Below are 19,636 nucleotides of genomic sequence, written 5' to 3'. Positions count from 1 at the left end.
GAAATTATAGACCCAAGATTGAGGGTGGATGCTTAACTCTGATTAGGCTCACATGTGGACCCACACACTCTCATGGACTTTTCCTCAATCAGCATCTCCCTTTTTAACTCATTATTCTCTTTCCCTTTTTCTCCCTTTTCTTCTTTCCTTCTCCTCCTTCTCCTCCTCCTTCTTCTTCTTCTTCCATATCTTCCTCTCTCATAGTAAGTGTTTGATTTTCATCATGTATCCTTCTTCTGCTTCCTCCTCTTCTCACCGTTCACTGCATTCCTCCGGCCTTATTCGCTACGGTTCAGCTCCGGGCTCCCTCTTGACCTCCGCCGTCGATTCCCTCGTCTCAACTGACCGTGAATTCTCCCCCCTCGGATCTCACCATATCATGCCTCACCAGTACTTTTCCGGTGACTCTTCCTCCGAGTCCACCTGTAAGGTGGCTGCGCCGCCGGATCACAAGGAGGCCGGAGCCGGAGGCCCCGCTGCTATGTTGCAGAGGTCCTACGGGTTTAGTGAGATGCCTGTCGCCGGCTTCTCTACAGCTAGTAGTTTGAAAGGCGGTGGTGAAGGCGGCGGTGGCGGTGGATCTGCGCCGTCGTTGATTCGCCATAGCAGCTCCCCTGCTGGCTTCCTCAACCAGCTCACTGCCGATAACTGTGCGTTGATTGTATTTGCTTTTTCTTTTTTTATTATTTTTATTTTTATTTTTTTAAAATGAGTGCTAAGTTGAATTTACAGTTTTATCCTCGTTGAAAAATGCTATCAGCCTGCAAAAATGTTTGCATTTTTTTTCCTTTTAAATTAATAATAAAGTATGGTTTATTCATCCAATTTTTGCATATATTTTTAAATTAATATAATATTATTTCTTTTTCTAAAAATTAGAAATATTTACGTTGAATTGAGTCAAGGTTATTGTGTTAATTCCATTATTTTCGAATTTTCTTCCAATTTCGAAAAATAAAAAAGAAAAAAATTTAAATTTTTATTTAATTTTTCATTAGATTATGGGAAAAAAATCTTGTAAATATTATTAAAATTTTATATATTTTTAAAATGGTTGTTTGTGAATGTTATTTTCGAGGGCAGTGTTGTCTTTTCATTTGGTGGAATGATCGAAGTCGCTGCTTCCCTTTATTCTGTCTTCTGATTGGTGGCTTGACCTGCAAAAGTCGTTGGCGTTTGGGCAACGGGGAGAGGATCTAGGGCCTTTCCTGCGCAGTGCCGTAGTCGATTCCCCTTTTTTTTTTTTTTTTCTAAAATAAAAATTCTTATTATTTTTCCTGGTCCACGCAAAAGGGCGGGGGGGGAGATTGGCGGTTTTTTTATTGGTCAAAGCAATGCACGGTAGAGATTGGTCGAGGTTACATCCACTTGAGATGAATGGCCGAGAATCGATCTCAGAGTATTCACTGAACTGGGACGAATCTTTTCACGATCCCACATATGGGCCCTCGAGATTTTCTCTCTCATGTGCCAAACATGCTGCAGAAGCACCACTACTACCGGCCAACTAGACGATAACGACACCGTTTTGAGCCTTGGGTGTGGCAGATATTTCAAGGATCACTAGCTTGCCTTGTGACTCTGAGCGCGTTAAATTTGGGTCGTACTGGGTTGTGGTTTGTGGAGTAGAAATTTTTAATAAGACAATTATAATTCAGACAGCTGGTGATTCACGTGGATGCACCAATGACATGTGACCTTCAAAAATGATCATGGTGGTCACAGCAAGAAAAAGTATTATTATTATTATTATTATTATTATTTTAATGGGTTTATGAATAATTGTTGTTATTGTAATGCAATTGATTAAAAAACATGATTTGGGTAGACTAATACCTTGTTAGTCTGATGGGTATTCTAATTTTTCAATTGATTATTTTACTATCTTCTGCCACTTTGGATAATGTATACTGTGAAATGCATGTTTTTCAGTGACAAGGGGGACTGGAAACTATAGCTCTCAAGGTGGTTGTAATGGTGGTCATGGAATATCAAGGTTGAAGTCCCAGTTAAGCTTCAAGAGGCAAGATTCTCTTTCCCAGATCTCAGAAGTAAGTGAGAATATGGTTGATGGCATCAGCTCTGACAATGGCCACAGAAATGCCACTCATTCTTATGCCACTGCTAGTTTTCCTATGGATGCCTGGGACAATACCAACACCATTGTGTTTTCCACAACACCAAACAAACGAGCTAAGAACATCAATGGTGACATTCTCAACAGTCTCAGTTCCTTAGAGCCACAGGTATTAAGATTCTCTTCAGGCATGTTTGCAATATACATCACAGAAAGATCCTAGTGGACCCTCAATTCTAAATCTTGTGAAAAAAAGAAGATAAGACTGCATACCTATATGCCTTTTAATATCCATGAAATGTGGAACTCTTCTTTGTGATAAGAATGAAAAAACTTGAATAAATTCTGGTCAGAAATACAAGGAAAACATGTTAAACAACTATTTTACCCGCTTGTACTGTTTGATGGACATTTCATTGTCATTGATGTCTAGTAGCCTGGTTCATAACTAGAATCTCTTTTCAACCATAAATGATTTGCGTGGGTGATGTTATATTATTTAACTAGTGAGTCTAGTGTAAACGAACTGCTTCAACTTCATTATACTCAGCCTTGCAGTGGAAAGGAACTGCTAAGTCAGCTGGTTTGGCCATTGAGGCAGAAATAATAGCTTTGTTATTATGTTTTGTGAAAGCTTCCTTTTTTGGTGTTACTATTAGTAACCTCAGGTCGAGGGGAACTCAGCTGTTGTTTTTTCTTAGGTGTCCTAATTCAGAGTGGGCCTCAGGAGGATGATGCTTGGATTCATTAAGTTGTTGACCTGGGCAAATTTTGGGATGTTCTTTGGCTAGAAGCCTAGTTTGCCAACCTGGTAGTGAATCACCTTGCTAAGCACAGAGCTATTCCTCCACCTGAGAGTTTGTTCTCTTGTGGTTTCTTTTGTCAAGTTCTTTTCTTGGGTCTTTTTGGAATGCCTATTTGTTTGATTTTTCCCTTTACTTGTCGTCTGATTTGCTTGAACAATAGTTTATACTCGTAATTTTTCTTCCTTCTCTTCCTAAAATGTTTCTTGTTTCTTATCATAAAAGCCTAGATCACAATGTTTTCAAACCATCGTATTAGTAGTTTCAGCAAAATACTACCTTGATTTATAGTTGATGATATTGCACTCTCAAGAACCTTTACTTCTTGTTCCCTTTCTGTCTTTGTTGTTAAAAAATAGGGAAGGAATTTTGTTCCACATTTAACTAGTAATGGAAATTTTTGTGAGCTTTTGTTTAGGGAAGATAACTAAGCCTCAGTGGACTTGTTGAAGATATGTGGGTTCTCACATATCATGAGGCTAAGGCGATGCTAATTAAAATTTGAGTTGTTTCACAAATATCTTATACTGCTGAATTCTGGCTTGGATTGTAAAATGTTTTCTTTATATTGATTTTAACTCTTAATTTTCACAAATGTAAATTTAGCCTGTGGCAAGCATTCTCTGATAACAGTTTATACATCTGTTTGTTGATAGTGTTAATTCTATTGGTTTCAGTTTAGTCTGCCACAGACAAGTTTAGAGATGGCAGCAGTAGAGAAGCTGCTGCAAGTACCTGAAGACTCTGTTCCATGCAAAGTTCGAGCTAAGCGTGGCTGTGCCACTCATCCTAGAAGTATTGCTGAAAGGGTAAGTATAAATTCAAGAAGTGGCATGTATAGAGTCTGTAAGCAATACACAACTTGAATTATTCTATTTTGATATCCATCATTGTTAATGGAAAGCCTCCATCATAAATCATAGAAAATTGATGCAGTAGATGATTCATGACATTCTAAAATGGATCATACTATTTATTTTGTGAGGGCTTTACATTCTGATTTCATAATGATTGCATATAGGAGGGTGAATTTGAACTTCAAATGTCATATAAAGTGCAATGACATCCTCCGATTTCTCTAGAACATCCAATGCACCCTGTCAGTGTTTGTGGAAAGGGCAGAGTTCTTGTGAAGATGCCTTCTAGCTTTAACCTCTAAAGCATGGACATTTCATTCCTCATTGTATAAGATGATTTTCTGAACCACAGAAATGTTATGTACTCAGATTTGTGTGTGAATAAGTTCATTGACATTTGGTCTTTACTTATTTAGTTTTACCATGTAAGACCTGCCTTAACTCTTGTCACTATTTCTTTCAACATGTAGTTATGTACCCTCCTTCAAATTGTTAGTGCTTTAGAGTTAACTACTCGGTCAGTTGCATGTGAACATCTAACCAACATATAAAGACACATTACTTCACTGAACTTCAGATGATGCAAAGTTATCTCATCTTGAACATTTATTCTTAAGCCACTCAGGTAATTTCCAGCAATTGATCATCAATTTTTCTATGTTGGCCACGTGAAAAATTCTTTGGTATAGTTGGAAATGTTAAAACCTAGGACTTGGAGGTTGAGAGAAATCATCAGTAGGAATTTTCATTGGACCTTATTTTTGTTTACATGTTTGTTAGGCAATATTATGCCTCTGATTACACTTTAGTAGGTATTCCATTAGTATTAACACCCAAACTACCTGATAACTATTTATAGCAAACGGACTGCAAGAGACTATGCCAATAGAAGCATATGTCCAGGGCCATTTGGAATTGGAACATCCTTTCAAAATCATCTAGAAAATTTCAGTGAGCAGCAAGGAAAGCCATGCATTATTTGACAGAATTTTCAAGCTAGTGGTCATTGAATTTGTCAGAGTTCATTCAGATTTTACAATTTTCTTGCTTGAGACTGATGATAAAGTCGCTCATCACCCATGTTCCATGAGTGCATGATAATCTTTTGATCCCTCAAGTGGATCCCTTATGATTGTCAATGAAAGTTTTTCTCTTGTGTTTTATGTTAACATGTTTCTCATATGAAATCAGTGTTAGCAGCCATGGACTCACATGAAAAAGAAATTATTTGTTCTCAAATAAATGAAAAACAAAATCATAAAATTAACTTTTATTTATTATGAGGGACATGACAAAAAAGTAAATGTTACTTACCATTGTGTAGAATAGAAATAGTGATAAATTTTGTACAGTACTAATTCATAATTTTACTTTTTGTCCATATATGTGTATATATAGGAGAGAAGAACTAGAATAAGCGGGAAACTGAAGAAACTGCAAGATCTTGTTCCTAACATGGATAAGGTAATGAATTTTCAACGTCTTTTGTCTTGATTTCTAGAATTTACCATTCAATTTGTCAGATGTTGCCATGCATAATTTTATTTGGTGCAGGACCTTCCTCTAAACAGCAGAACTGACACTTGTTTTTTCCGTAATTGTTGCAGCAAACTAGCTATGCTGACATGTTGGACTTGGCTGTGCAACATATCAAAGGTCTTCAAAATGAAGTGCAGGTGAGAAAATAATTATCAAGATGAAAAAACATATGATAAATAAGAAATGCTGCTGGTTTTGCTCTGTAATATTTGCACCGTTAGTATTATCAGATCAATTGAGGGGTTGATTTAGTCTCCTCACTAGTTATGATATGGTCTCTTCCTCACATATGGCTTCACAAATCTAGGACTGCATGAGCATAAATCCATTTCAACATACACAAAGTAGGAATGTAGGGTGCAAAAGCGGCATCGAGAAATTGCTCCTAAGATAGGACTGGACCCTCTGGAACTAGGTTAGATATAAACTAGACTTGAATTTATTTATTTATTTTTATTTTATTAGAAACAACATATGTATTAAATAAAAGTGAAGAAAACATGAGAAGGATGAGAAATCCTCTCCATGATATATGAATTTGATCAAAAGACCCAAAGAGACCTCCACTATACAAGGAGGGTTATACAAAAAGAACAAAAAAGCTTATACAAATATAACATATCCTGAAGCTCATTTAGGAACCTGACCCTGTAGGCCCTACCCTAGGGTGTACATATTGATTAAGCTGAATTACACTCAAAGGATAGGGTTTAAAAATGTTAGTATGATAAGCCCGAAAAGAAACATAGAAATGAAGCTATAAACTGGACTTGATTAGCCTAGAACTTTGTTTAGTTCTCTACTGAACAGAGTGCCCTTGTCTCTGAATTTTTTTTTAGCTTTTTCTGTTTTCCTTTTAAGTGAAAAGTTTTGGTAGTTACCAATATTTGGATTATAAGCACTTTCTTATGCTCTTCAGTTTCTTCAAAATTTCCCTTTGTCACTTTAGCTCAATCAGACCTTTCTTCTTCTGAGATGCTCCGTTTTTCTTTTCCATTATAGATTGCTTTTTTTTTGCAGTCATGTGGTGCTCACTCCATTTTTCACATTAGGTTGTAACGTATGCTCTTCCACAGTTGAAAACCTGCTTTAACTCCATCTGTTCTTTTCCCATTTCCATAGGAATTCCTCCTAGACTCTTGCCAATGGTTTATCATCCAGTGAAGGGTCCTTTCTGGCTTCTTCTATCTGGCTTTAGGCCAAAAGGCTTTCAAAAAACCCCTTTTAGGTAAAAACTTCTTTCAGTGGTTTCTTTATTGTTACAATTTTACAAAGGCTACAGCCTCTTTGTTATGTGAAAAAAATAGATTAGGAGGTGTCAGAAGGGAGCAAACCATTTGTGTACAGGGAATACCCTTGGAAATAAATGAGAAAAACAAAAGCTAGAAGCAACACCCTAAGCTAACACCCCCCTGTCAATGAAATCCAGAAAAGGTCAAGCTTCGTTCCCTTAAGGAATCCCCAGATGGCAGGAATACTAGTTATATGGAGGTCTTTTAATCTTAACTCTGAAAGCTCCACACTACAAAAAATGTATCGAATCTGTTCCTTCTGCATACACCAGAATATGCACAGGGGCACAGTTCACATTTTCATCTTTCTTTGCCAACAAAGCTGTCATGTCATTTCACCATGGAGCTCTTGGCAGGAAAAGGCTTTACCCTAGAGATTCCGAAGGTAGGAGCTAGGCCTTGAGGGAATGAGCTACCTCACAATGTGGAAGAATATGATTAGCTGACTCCTTGTTTTGCTTATAGAAATGCACCCATTTGCTTGAATCCTACCTCTATGTATCAATTGACTGATGATGAGAATCTTCCACCAAATGGTTTCCCAAGTAAAAGAGGTCCACCTTAAATGGAGCATAGGATTCCCACAGCAAAGAATTGGAAAAAGAGAAATGGCCCAGGAAGCTAGCACCTCGAAGCAAAATCCTCCCTTGGAGCATTTCCAGAACAGAAAGTTCTCCCTGTCCTCCTTGATGTTATACTTGCAAATTTCTTTGAAATTCTTTTTTTCTCACCTTTTCCATCTTTCACACTGGAGAGGAATTCCCAACTCCAGCCTCTGCATTTTCTCAAATCTTTTTCCTTGAAATTTTGCCATTCATAGCAAGCTAAAATGACCAAGAAATCAGTAGATTTACTTCTTTTAGGTTTGGATAAGATTTATATTTCTGATTCTATCCTTGACAAGAGTTTAGTCTTTTGATAGAAGGGGTGATTCACTCTAATCTTTTCTTTAGTTCCTTTACAGAAGAGACAACGAACCCAAATTCCTCCCAGCTGAGCTTGGAAGAACGAAGCTCTCACTAGAGTTATAGAACATTGATGGGTGTCTGCTAGGCACCCAAGTCAAATGGGTATCAGCAAGAATCATCGGGGAACAAAATGAGAGAGCTATCCAGCCTTTTTCAATGTCTGCTAGGATAGTAATGTTCCTAGAAGCAGAAATTATAGTGTTACTTGGAGGCCTGAAAGGGGCTCTTTCTTTGAGTTTCATACCTTCATGCTCTATATCTAACTGCTCCAAACTTATTTTTTGCCATTGCAGAAGCTCAATAAAGAACTGGAGAACTGTACTTGTGGTTGCAAGCAAGCCCTCTAATGTTTAGTCAGAGGGACTAGTGATGAAGCAAGTAAGGGTTGAGCATCAAGTTTCTTGAAGAAGGTGGATAATCCAATCAAGACTAACCTTCCTAAGTTAAGACCTCATTATTGAACCCAAACATGTATATAATGCCAAAACTTTTTTTTTCCTAATTCATTACGACCATTTTTTGTATCCTTCTATGTATTAACTTGCTAATTTCTTTTTTCATGTTTTGGTAATTTCACCTTCCAATGAGCGAAAAAACAAATGATATGTCTAATATATGGGTCTTGCTATAGTACCAAATTGATATACATCAAAAAGTGTGACCAATTAGGTTGGATCATACGTGTATTTAAGTCTTATTGCTTTATATTAAGTTTGATTCCATTCTCTCATACCTTAATTTCATTATTTGTATTTTCATTTGATAATTGAAATTTTATCATATATTTTCAATGATTTAGATTACATATTTGATGGGTATTTGATTGGTACCATAGAATTTTCCCTAATATAACAGGAAATGAGAATGTTGTTTTGGGCCTTCCAGCCTGGCCCAAATCGAAATGTTTGGGCTTGGGTCACTCACTTCTTGGGCTGGTTTCTGGGCCAGGCCTGTCAACCGATATCAGCCCAAAAAAATTCGGTCGGGCTTGGGGTTCGGGTTTTTTCTACATCCTTCCTGGAATGACAGCTAATAGGGTTTAAGGTGTTTAAGAGAAGAGAGTGAGGCAGAGTCGGTTGAAAGAGAGAGATCAATGGCGATTCTGCCTGATGAAATTATTGAGAACATACTGCTGAGATTACCGGTGAAGTCTCTGCTACGATTCAGGTGCGTTTGCAAAGCATGGCGGGCATTAATCTCCGATTCCGAGTTCGCGGAAATGCACTACCAGCAACCACAAACACAAGCCAGAAGCCGAGTCCTTATCTCATGTCCAGGCCGTGTGATTCGATCCATGGACCCTGATGCATCTGGTAATGATAATAGTGGGGTAGTGAATATCGATTATCCATTGGAACCCTCTAATTTAGTTTTTCAAATTCTGGATTCTTGTGATGGCTTACTATGTGTTATTGATTCCTTTCATAACCCTGCTTTGTGGAACCCATCTACCAGACAATTCAATCCCTTGCCGAAGCCTAGTTTTCTTGAAAATAGTGACATTTTATATGGATTTACGTATGACTACTCAAGTGATGACTACAAGATTGTAAGGGTGGTTTCTACGTCCCGCGATGTCATCAAAACTGAAATTGATGTTTTTGAGCTAAAAACCAATGAATGGAGAAGGGTTGAGGAAACCCATTATAGTAGGCCTGCCTGGGACGTGGGAACTTTTCTTAACGGGGCATTCTATTGGCTAGCATGGCGCCTTAGTGAAGGACATGAAGGTTTTAGCCGCGTAGTTGTTTCTTTTGATCTCAAAGAGGAGAGATTCAAGGAGGTTGAGTTGCCAAGTGATGTTGGAATTATTAATTTGAGGGTCTTTGGAGGGTACCTTTCTGCGATGTACCATGATTTGTATGGAGAGCTTACTAAGATGTGGGTAATGGAGGAGAAAGCCGGGAAAGACTCTTGGGCAAATGTGGCGACTTTACCTTTTAGGAGTGAAAATGATTCAGATGGACCTCTGCTGTGCTGGTTTGCAAACTTTTTGAAGAATGGCGGAGAGTTTCTACTGGTGATTAATAAGTGGAAATTAATCCTGTATGATTTTAAAACAAAAACACACAAGGATATTATGTTTTCCGGTGATTTGGGTTTGTCCATTCCGGTTTTATACACAGAGACTCTAGTTTCACCTTACTGCATCAATGAGACCAATGAGGATGTCTGACCTCTGGAAAAATAAGAAGAAAAAGGGAGGAAGGATAAATGAGGTGAGTGGTCTTACCATTTCTCCATCTGTTTCCTCATTTCCAGTTGACATGTTTGATTTTATTAGTTTTTTTATTCATTTTATAGAGTATGCTGTATCAATTCCTTGACTAGTTTAAAAGAGCAGATGTCAAGAGTACTTTATGGTTAGCTGAATTTTATTTATTATCTCTTAGGTAAGCAGCTCTATTGTTATAATTCTTTGATTTATCTTGTTTTTAATGTTTATAAAAGACGATAGATGGGGACAATTCAGTAGGTAATAACAGTAAAAAAAAAACAGAGGAAACTTCCAGGACCATTTTTGTACCAATTTTCCTTAATAGAAGTTGCTACTATTTGAGTTACTTTGTGAGATGCTCAAAATAACTAAGGCAAACTTGATGCAGTCTCTCTCGTTTGCCTCTAGCAGTTAGATAGAGATTGGCCAGATAACTATTGCTAGTGGATATTTTGAAGTTGGAATAGGATTAGGTTTTTGATACCTAACAACCTGAGATGTTAGGTCATTGGTATATTTTTGTTCTCAATCATCACTGTGATGTGGCTTTTCACTTGCCTGACTGTGTCAATAGCCCATAACCCAAGTTTGAAGTCACTTACTAGTTGTTCTAAAATAATGGATGTTTGCCTAAATTTTGAGATGGAGGAGGTAATGAGTCTCGCCTTGATTTATTTGAAAATGTATATTCCATTTATATATATCCTTAATTAGGTCGATGGTTTATATATGCCATTTATATACCCCTAATTAAATGTATAAGTAAAACATCTGAAACATTTCATTAGGTGAGAATTGATTTTTAAAGTTTGGAGATGAGTTTGAAATAGTGATAAATGGGTTGACGATTTATGCATCAATTAGGTTGTATCTATATAATTGGTTAATCTTGTGATGTTTTATTTAGATATAAGAAATAATTAGACACATGGTAATTAATTGGGATATATGAATATGCGTAAGTTAATTTGGGGAAGATTGTAGTAATAATATTGAATGGAGTATTGTAAGTTCAAAATTGATAGTTGTGTAAATATGAAGAAACTAAAATCCATCATTTGCATTCCATGACTTACTGTAATAATTAAGGTTGGTAGATTTACATGGAAGAATCACAAAGGAGAATTGAGAGTGTAGGGTAGCCAACTTATCTCATTCTGTGTACCTTAGACTCTTTTCCTAAGTCATTTCTGAAGATTTCATGTATTACATTTGATACTATGAAGTATTTCAATGTGCGATGAGATCTTTGTTCCATATAAACCATTGTTCTTCCATGATGATGGGCAGTTGTACACATGGCAAGAATGATATTTGACCCTGGTAGCTGATATACAAAGAATGATAGACATTATATTGGTTATATGGGATTGTCTTTAGACTAAAAACACGGGGTTGGTCTTGCCCTTGATACATTGAATATGGCTTTTCTTTGGGTAATAGTCCCCCAATAGTCATTCTTTACAATGTACTTATCTCGGAGCATGTACAGTGATATTTTCATTATTGAGAATTCTCAGGCCACATGTTTGCTGTAGTTTGCCTTATTTTCTTACTGATAAACATGGAATGAGTATATAAATTTTTATACTGAAGCATGAACTCATGCTATTATTCTTTCCACTCTTAGATGCAGGGAAGGAGACACTAGCTGAGGAAGATAATTGAGGAGCACATGACCTGATGTTCCTCTGAGACTTGTTTTTGTAGCATAAGGTGCCTAAGTGGTTTTGGAGATGAGTTGTAATTTATGTACTGTACTATTGTAGTTTTGGGTTACCCATTATGGACCACCCACTTGGAATGTATTAGTTGCTTCAGAACATGTTTTGGGCATGTAGGATATTATGAAATAATGAAATAATGTATTAGCAGCCTTGAGTAAATGTTTTTGGTTTGTTTTTATTAGTTCTTTTCTTTGGTATGCTTGATATACTAGACACGATGCCTAATGGCTAACAAATGGTTTAAATTGTTTGATAACTTCTGTAACAATTCCATAAAGAGTCACAGAGGCACAGGGTTTTCGTAGGCATTACTGCGCACGAGGCGATGTAATGAGGTCTCTCGTGCGCCTAGCCTGTAATGAAGTGCAAAGGCGGGGCTTATGCACAAAAGGAGACCTCAGCCACATTTTTTTTTTTTGGCTCCCGTGGCCAAAAAGATGTCATTGTGGACTTAAAAATGGGAATTTATTTTTTAATATTATTTTGAAATGGATTTTAAGAAAGGGATTTTTTGGAAAATAAATACAAAAATATCACATTTTTTTTATGTCGATTTATTTCACCTATATTGTTCTTATATTAAACTCATTTTAATTTTAGTGTAAAAAGTGAACTTAATTTTTTTTTTCAATGTTTTGCAAAGCTTAATTTCATATGTAATCGACTTAGTATAACAATATTATATGTGGGATTAAGAAAAAAGTTCCTACAACCAAAGACCCGCATTGGGGTGAGAGATCGACTTTGATACCGTTAAAATGACCCGTTCCCAACCAAGAAAATATCGGTAACTACGGATATATCGGTACTTCAATTTTACGGATATATCGACGGATATTTTGGAAAAAAATATTGATAAGCTTAAAATTGATCAAAATTTATAAAAATATAAGAAAAGCTTTATAAAAATGTAATTAGAAGTATAATAGATATTTTAAAGTTGTTTTATTAAAGAATTTGATATATGTATAATATGATTTATCATATTTGATAATAATATCGTATGCATCAATAAAAATATGAATTTTATAAGTATACATTTATTATTAAATTATATCAAATATTATTTCATAATAATATTATGATATTTGATTATAATATGTCTAACTTAAAAATATATATTAATATTAAAATTATGATCCATTTAATTCAATTGTATTAAATAATATAAAATAAATTATGATATATGTACAATTTTTTAATATTTAATTAATTTATTAATGATATTGAAAACACTATGAAAAAAATTATTATGATAATTTTTATATTTTTGGTAATCAATTAAAAGAAATTTTTTCATTTAATTATAAAATAATTATATTTAATTTGCTCTTTAAAATATTCTTTTAAAATTTTCTTTACATGATGACTTTAAATATATATTTTAAGTGCAATCTATTTAACAAAGGGGAAGCTTGCCCTGGTGGTTGGATGCAAAGGTTTGGGATTCGTATCTCTTCAACAACACAAAAGAAGGAGAAATTTGAGGGTGCACTGTAGCACGTTGATCGACCGAAATATTGACGATTTTCATCTTTTTTTTGGCCATTTTTCCATTATATTGGCAATATATCGCCGATTTTTTGGCAATTTTTTTTGCAAAATATCCCTCATCTGATTTTTCTTCAAGAAATATCGTGTCGCCCACTCCCAATATACGATATATCGGCGATATATTGTGACATTTTCTTCCTTGTTCCCAATCAATGATGAAAATATCGGTAATTATGGATATATCGGTATTTCGATTTTACAAATATATTATATATATCAGAGAAATATCGACGAATATTTTGATATAAAATATCGATGAAAAAAAAATTAATTAAAACTTATAAAAATATAAGAAAAACTCTTAAAAATAAAATTAGAAATATAATAGACATTTTAAATTATTTTGTTGAAGAAATTAACACATACATAATATAATTTATAATATTAAAAAATAATTTTTATAACTTAAAAATATATTTTATATATATATCTATTTAATTTGGATAAATTCAATAACATAAAAAGAATGATAATATATGTATAAGTATTTTTTTTTTAATATTGATAATTTTATTTATTAATTGATATTTATTTTGTATTTAGTTATTATACAAAAAAAATATGATAATTAAAATTAATTTATTATAATAATTTGATTCTATGATATATATATATATATATAGTATATAGTATTAAGAAATTTATTTTTGGAATACTATATATAATAATTTTAATGTTCTATATATAAGGATATGTCCATAAATGACAAAAATATAAGTTGGTTGGGTGGCATAGCATCCCCTCATCTAACTCTAGGTTTGCTGGGTGGCACAACATTCCCCTCTTCATGTTAGGTCATTGGTTCAAACCCTTTCAACCATTACTTTTTAAAATCTAGTTTTCCCACGTGCAGCTGATGTGACCTGAAGTTGATTGACGCAGCTGGGCGGCCAACTAAAGCAGCTGGGCTAGATGATGTGACCGAAGCTGATTGACGCAGTTGGGCTAGATGACGTGACATAGGCCCACAACTGCGTGTAGGGCGAGCCGGGGAGGAGGGATTTTGGACAATTTTTCCGAAAAATCGCAACCAAACGGGGGATTAAATGAAAAAAAGCGTTTTTTTTAGGACAATCACCTTTTAAGTGCTTTTAGGAGATTGGTTTAGTGTTAAATTTACATTGAGTTTGTATAATCAATTCTACTAATCGCTTTACATTTGATTAAAAAAAAGTGATTTTGGTTGAATTTGTTTATATTAATCAAATTGTTTAGTATTTATCCAATTTTTTCGTATCTAAATATGTATTTTGATTCTATTTATTTATACTTTCATATGACCTAGATTTCGTTATACACTTTCACCGATATGAAATGGACAACCTTAGTATTTTCCAAAACATTTTTAATTTGTATTTTTCATTTTGAATTGGGTCAAAATTGGATTGGGCCCAATAAACTCGTACAAAGCGGTGGCCCTACTCCCCACCTTTTCTTCTTCTCCAGGTGGTTTAGGTTTTCTCACTGCAGTTGCTTGAATGGCTCCTTCATCTGGAGGTACGTGCCCTGTGGGCTCTCTCTAGAACGTTGATTTCATTTTGGGTATAGGTAGATCTGCGATGTGTGTGTTCAAATGATTTGATTTCCATGGCTACGGCATCTGATCAGCATTCTCATGGTGGATTCCCAGTTCTTCCCTAAAACTTTAACTCTCTAATTCGACAAATTGGTTTCTGTTGTTCTGCAGATTGAATTTAAACTTTCCTATTAATGTCAATATTGAGAATAAAGGCTGATCTCATTTTTCTAGGTATAATTTATCCATCATTTTGGTCTAGAATTTGATGATGCTGGAGAGACTGCTATATTTTATTTGATCTAGATAGTTTGATGTTGCCTAATTGTTGGGCTATGTTTGCTTCCCGGGTAAATTTGAGGAAAAATTGGATGGAATAAGAAAAAAAAGAAAAAAAAGAAAAAGTGAAAGAAAATTATAAATAGATTTAAAGATAATAAATTGTTTTATTTTTTAATGCTACTTCAAGTTATTTTATTTTACCTCTTGCGCGGACAGGTTCAATAATACGAAAATATATAAATTTTTAACTAATTTTAGTTATATTTAATTTTCTTTTATATTTTTTTTTTGAGTAAAAATGAAAATATGAAAATTATTTTATTTAATATTTTTTTTTCTTTCCTTCTTATTTTCTTAAAACGAATAATAGATATGTGAAAAATTCAATGAGTAAAGCTACCTCTCAAATATTATCTCATGAGGAGGAAGGACCATATTGCTAGGAATTTGTCATTCAGTAAACAAATGAACGATGAAATGCTTGATTTGGTGAATTAGGAATGTGAAGAAGAACTAGTGATGTTCAATTGTATCTTTATTGCTTCTAAGCATGATGAAATATTTACTATCTTATTTATGTGTTTTAGGTTTACTTCATGTGGATACAAAGTCTAATGGCATGAGTGGAGTAAGAAAAAGGTACACCTATTATATTTTCCTTTTTTTTTTCTTTTAATAAAAGTAACACATTTTTGTATTTTGCTTATTTATTTCATTTTTTTTCTTTTAATAAAAGTAACACCTAAACAGTCGGCCAAACGCGCTCCTTTTCGTGTGAAATTTTGAGGAAAAGTTCTACTCGACACGAGGAATATTCCTACGATGACTGATTTCGTTTTCAACAGTCGGATTGTTAGAGCTGTGGTAGGGAGACTTAACCCTAAAACTTTTATTTAATGCATTTTTTTTAAAAAAAAAATTATAAATCTTGTTGTTGGAAGGTAAATATGTAATATTTATGATATAAGAAAGTTTATTGGGTGATTTAAGAATTTTCCTTGGGATTTTTGTATGATAATGAAAGTGATTAATTAGGGAAAATAATTGTATTAGATTGTTGAAATTATTGAGATTGTTGAGAAATAATGGAATGTTGGTGGAAATTATACTTAAGTGATGTTTGAATTATTAAAAATTTATTTGGTTATTTTTGGTAATTTTATTGTGGAGAAAATAATTATATTTGATTATTGGAATTATTGGGATTGTGGAAAAATTATGGAATTTTGGTATAGATTATGTTTAATAGAAATTTGAATTATTGAAAATTTATTTGGTTGTTTTTGGTAACTTTATTGTGGATAAAATAATTATATTTGATTATTGGAATTATTGAGGTTGTGGAAAAATTATGAAATTTTGGTATAATTGTAATTTTAATGATATTTGGACTAGTTGGAGTTTTATTTGATATTGTGATATTTGTGAATGTGAATAATTAATCTTATTGCATTTCATTTGCATTATGGTTATGTGAAGGGGGAAAAAAAAACTGTGAAAAGTGCATGAAATGAAAAAAGAAAGGAAAAATAAAATAGTAATGAAAAGTAAAGGCTCGTGTGAGGAGAATTAAGAAGGGAGTGAGATCCTTAGGGTGAAAGACCCAACAATCTACATTGGGAAGACTCCGAATGAGGAGCGTATTTGGGTACGGACGCATATTTTTCGGTGAAAGTTCGAGAACGACAATGCTTTGTATGACTGTGTGCCACATATCCACATGCATTTGATTTAATTGTTGAATTGTTATAATTATAGAAATTAATATATGTGGGTTGATCAATTATGGTGGAATGATTATTTTGTGTACATGTGAACCTTAGTAATTCCAAATTAACCCATTGGGTGTAAGACACCCTATTGAGTAATGTGGAACGCTCACCCCTTCCTTCTTATATGTTTTTAGATGCAGATGTGACTCCTGAGAATCCATAGTTGGGGTAAGGGCGGCTTCAGGATGCCCTAGGAGATTTTGGAGTAGCGTAGTGAATTGTAGTGTATTTGTTATATTGGTTTATTTTAGAACTTGTACTAGCAAACTTTGAAACTATATATTTGTAATGAGACTTTCTTCTGATTAATTTACTCAATTGTGAACTTTTATTTCTAGACTTTTGTGATAATTATTATATCTTGTTGCTCTTGAGTAGTGATTGGTATATTATTAAATTGGAGTGTTAGTCGGGGGCATTATTATTAGCAAACTTTGAAACTATATATTTGTAATGAGGTTTTCTTCTGATTAATTTGCTCAATTGTGAACTTTTATTTCTAGACTTTTGTGATAATTATTATATCTTGTTACTCTTGAGTAGTGATTGATATATTATTAAATTGAAGTGTTAGTCGAAGGGGGCATTAGTGTGATTTATGTTTAGAAAAAAAAAAAAATTCAGAGCATTTTAGTTGATTGCTAGAGTGGATTAGGAGGAACCCTTATGGTCAAACCTTTGACCTGAGATCATGGGCCAAATTCCGGGTCGCCCGGATTTGGGTCGTGACAGCGTGGTATCAGAGCCAAGGTTGCAATAATACCTTAGGGTCAATGTTTGTGTGTGTTCGTGTGTATTGTTATGTTTATGATTTTTTGTATGTATTTAGTTAATGAGCTGATTATTAATTAAATTATTTAATTGCTTATTCTTGATGTTTGAAAAATCTTGTTATGATGTTTGTTGATGATAGCAAGAAGCGTTATGGTGTTAATTATGTTGAATTATGTATTATGATTGTATGAAAGTAAAAGTTTTTAATAGTTGTTGAAGTTGCTAAAATGGTTATATGTGAATTTATTTTGCTCACCTTGGAAGTGTGGTTGGATTAGGGCTTGTTGGGATTGAAATGGCGGGAAGACCAAGAAGAGAAAGAACTGAAAGAGATGAGGAGTTAAAGTTGGTAAGGGAAGTGCTCCGGGAAGTAAGAAGAGAGTTACGAGAGACTACTTAGTGAATGAGAGACCAAGGTTTCAGGAGGTCAAGAGTTACCCAAGGCCAGGAGGATTCAGACCGTTCCTAGAGGAGTCGCTCTACTAGGCTAATAATGAGCCAAATGGAGGCAATGAAGAGGTTTATGGTGATGCAACCTCCATGTTTAATGGAAAGCAACCCAATGCTGAAGTAGCGGAACATTGGTTGAGGAGAATGAAAAGAATTCTAGTAGAATTGAACATACTTGAGGAAAAGAGGGTAAGTTTGGCAGCGTACATGCTAGTAAACAAAGCAAATTTTTGGTGGGAATCAATGAAGAGAGTATATGACACTGAGATGATGACTTGGGATGAATTTGAAAGAATCTTCCTAGACAAATATTTTGAAGAGGTGGCTAAGCATGTCAAGAGGATGGAATTTGAGCACCTCATCTAAGGAACTATGTCGGTGTTGGAATATGAATCTCGTTTTGCAGAGTTGTCTAGATTTGCCATGGGGATGATTAGCGAGGAAGGAGAGAAGACCAAGAGGATGAAATTTAAGCACCTCATCCAAGGAACTATGTCAGTGTTGAAATATGAATCTTGTTTTGCAGAGTTGTCTAGATTTGCCATGGGGATGAGAGGGTGGCTACTGCTAGAGTATGTTATGGTTGTGGGGTGGGAGATCACTTATGGAGGGCTTGCCCATTAAGAGGTGCACAACAAACTTGATTTCAGCCTCAATGAGACACCCAATAGCAGCCAACATTTCCTTTCTTATATGTTTTTAGATGCAGATGTGACTCTTGAAGTTCCACAGATGGGGCAGGGAGGGCTTCAAGATGCCTTAGGAGATTTTGGAGCAGCCTAGTGGATTATAGTGTATTTGTTATGTTGGTTTATTTTGGAACTTGTATTAGCAAACTTTGAAACTATATATTTGTAATGAGACTTTATTCTGATTAAATTGCTCAACTGTGAACTCTTATTTCTAGACTTTCGTGTTAATTATTATATCTTGTTGCTCTTGAGTAGTGATTGATATATTATTAAATTGGATTGTTAGTTGGAGGGAGCACTAGTGTGATTTATGTTAAAAAAAATAAAATGCAGAGCGTTTTGGTTGACTGTTAACGTGGATTAAGAGGAACCTTAGGGTCAAACCTTTGACCTGGGATCATGGGCCAAATTCTGGGTTGCTCGAAAGTTGGGTCGTGACAGTTAGTGTTGTGTTCATGTGTGTTAGTGGAATGACTGTTGTTTGGTATTTGAATTTGAAATTGAGGTATGTTGCTTAATTTGGGTCAACAAGGCTAATCCTAAGGATGTTTTTAGGATATGTTAGTCTCCAATAATTTTTTATCCATTCCTTTTCTAATATTGTTTGTTATTAATTTCATCACTTACTCATTTTCAATTTAGGAAACCTAGATATTCGATTCAAATATCCTTGCATGATAAATGTCTTTTTTTTTTTTTTTTTTTTTTCCATGTGCATGACCTCAATTAACCTCATGATGCTTGTGAGTGTTTAGCTAGGTTGGCAATTCCGGACAAAATTCCTAAGTGTCCCCTAACTCGGCTTTCCTATTCCTATTCGGACTACTTGACTTTTAAGACTAAGACTTTGCTAAGAGGCCGAGGTATGTAGTCGAGTGTGGAGTGATTGGGTGTGAATCAACCCGGTTTTTAATCTTTAAATGTGTTAGAAAGTTGGGAAAAATGGTTTTTGGTGCAAGGCTTTCATTCCTCTGTTTCTGGATCGATCCAAGTGTAGGGGTGGATCTATCCAACTAATGTTTTTTTGATCAAATCTCAGCCATTAGATTAAGGGTTTCTTTTTACACTTTAAAAACCAATCTTCTCTCATTTTCTAGAAGGAGAGACTGCAGAAA

General features: G+C 34.6%; 2 protein-coding genes and 1 long non-coding RNA gene across 6 annotated transcripts; all 3 read left to right on the top strand.

The window, feature by feature from the left end:
• The first annotated feature begins 110 nt into the window (after nucleotides 1-110).
• On the top strand, nucleotides 111-8,266 carry LOC100246361 (transcription factor bHLH128). Of its 3 annotated transcripts, none has more exons than XM_010652167.3 (6): nucleotides 111-650; nucleotides 1,933-2,246; nucleotides 3,558-3,689; nucleotides 5,136-5,201; nucleotides 5,345-5,413; nucleotides 7,830-8,266. In XM_010652167.3, the coding sequence occupies exons 1-6, from the start codon at nucleotides 224-226 to the stop codon at nucleotides 7,881-7,883; spliced, it is 1,062 nt and encodes a 353-aa protein (XP_010650469.1). In that variant the 5' UTR covers nucleotides 111-223; the 3' UTR covers nucleotides 7,884-8,266. The 3 variants fall into 3 exon arrangements, with proteins under 3 accessions (XP_010650469.1, XP_059593036.1, XP_059593035.1); XM_059737053.1 differs by having other exon boundaries at nucleotides 7,533-8,266; XM_059737052.1 differs by lacking the exon at nucleotides 7,830-8,266 and adding an exon at nucleotides 7,522-7,822.
• Nucleotides 8,267-8,354: 88 nt separating this feature from the next.
• LOC132252526 (putative F-box protein At3g47150) lies at nucleotides 8,355-11,640 on the top strand. 2 transcript variants are annotated; one of them, XM_059737056.1, is made up of 2 exons: nucleotides 8,355-8,849; nucleotides 11,385-11,640. In XM_059737056.1, exons 1-2 carry the CDS (start codon nucleotides 8,630-8,632, stop codon nucleotides 11,420-11,422), a joined length of 258 nt encoding a protein of 85 aa, XP_059593039.1. In that variant the 5' UTR covers nucleotides 8,355-8,629; the 3' UTR covers nucleotides 11,423-11,640. The 2 variants fall into 2 exon arrangements, with proteins under 2 accessions (XP_059593039.1, XP_059593037.1); XM_059737054.1 differs by lacking the exon at nucleotides 11,385-11,640 and having other exon boundaries at nucleotides 8,355-10,042.
• A 2,789-nt stretch (nucleotides 11,641-14,429) lies between these two features.
• LOC104879420 (uncharacterized) lies at nucleotides 14,430-16,940 on the top strand. The gene is made up of 4 exons (XR_785871.3): nucleotides 14,430-14,532; nucleotides 15,421-15,472; nucleotides 15,570-15,697; nucleotides 16,740-16,940. It is a non-coding gene; the product is annotated as an uncharacterized LOC104879420 (long non-coding RNA).
• The last annotated feature ends 2,696 nt before the right edge of the window (nucleotides 16,941-19,636 follow it).

Source organism: Vitis vinifera, chromosome 5, assembly GCF_030704535.1.
Source record: "Vitis vinifera cultivar Pinot Noir 40024 chromosome 5, ASM3070453v1".
NCBI classification, from domain to species: Eukaryota; Viridiplantae; Streptophyta; class Magnoliopsida; order Vitales; family Vitaceae; genus Vitis; species Vitis vinifera.
The sequence above is the reverse complement of the archived record's forward strand: the minus strand, read 5'-3'. Positions and strand labels throughout refer to the sequence as shown.

Coding starts and splice junctions, on each gene's coding strand:
- LOC100246361 (XM_059737052.1), top strand. CDS start 224: ATGTATCCTTCTTCTGCTTCCTCCTCTTCTCACCGTTCACTGCATTCC. Junction 651..1,932: donor CCAGCTCACTGCCGATAACT/GTGCGTTGATTG, acceptor CATGTTTTTCAG/TGACAAGGGGGACTGGAAAC. Junction 2,247..3,557: donor TCAGTTCCTTAGAGCCACAG/GTATTAAGATTC, acceptor TATTGGTTTCAG/TTTAGTCTGCCACAGACAAG.
- LOC132252526 (XM_059737054.1), top strand. CDS start 8,630: ATGGCGATTCTGCCTGATGAAATTATTGAGAACATACTGCTGAGATTA.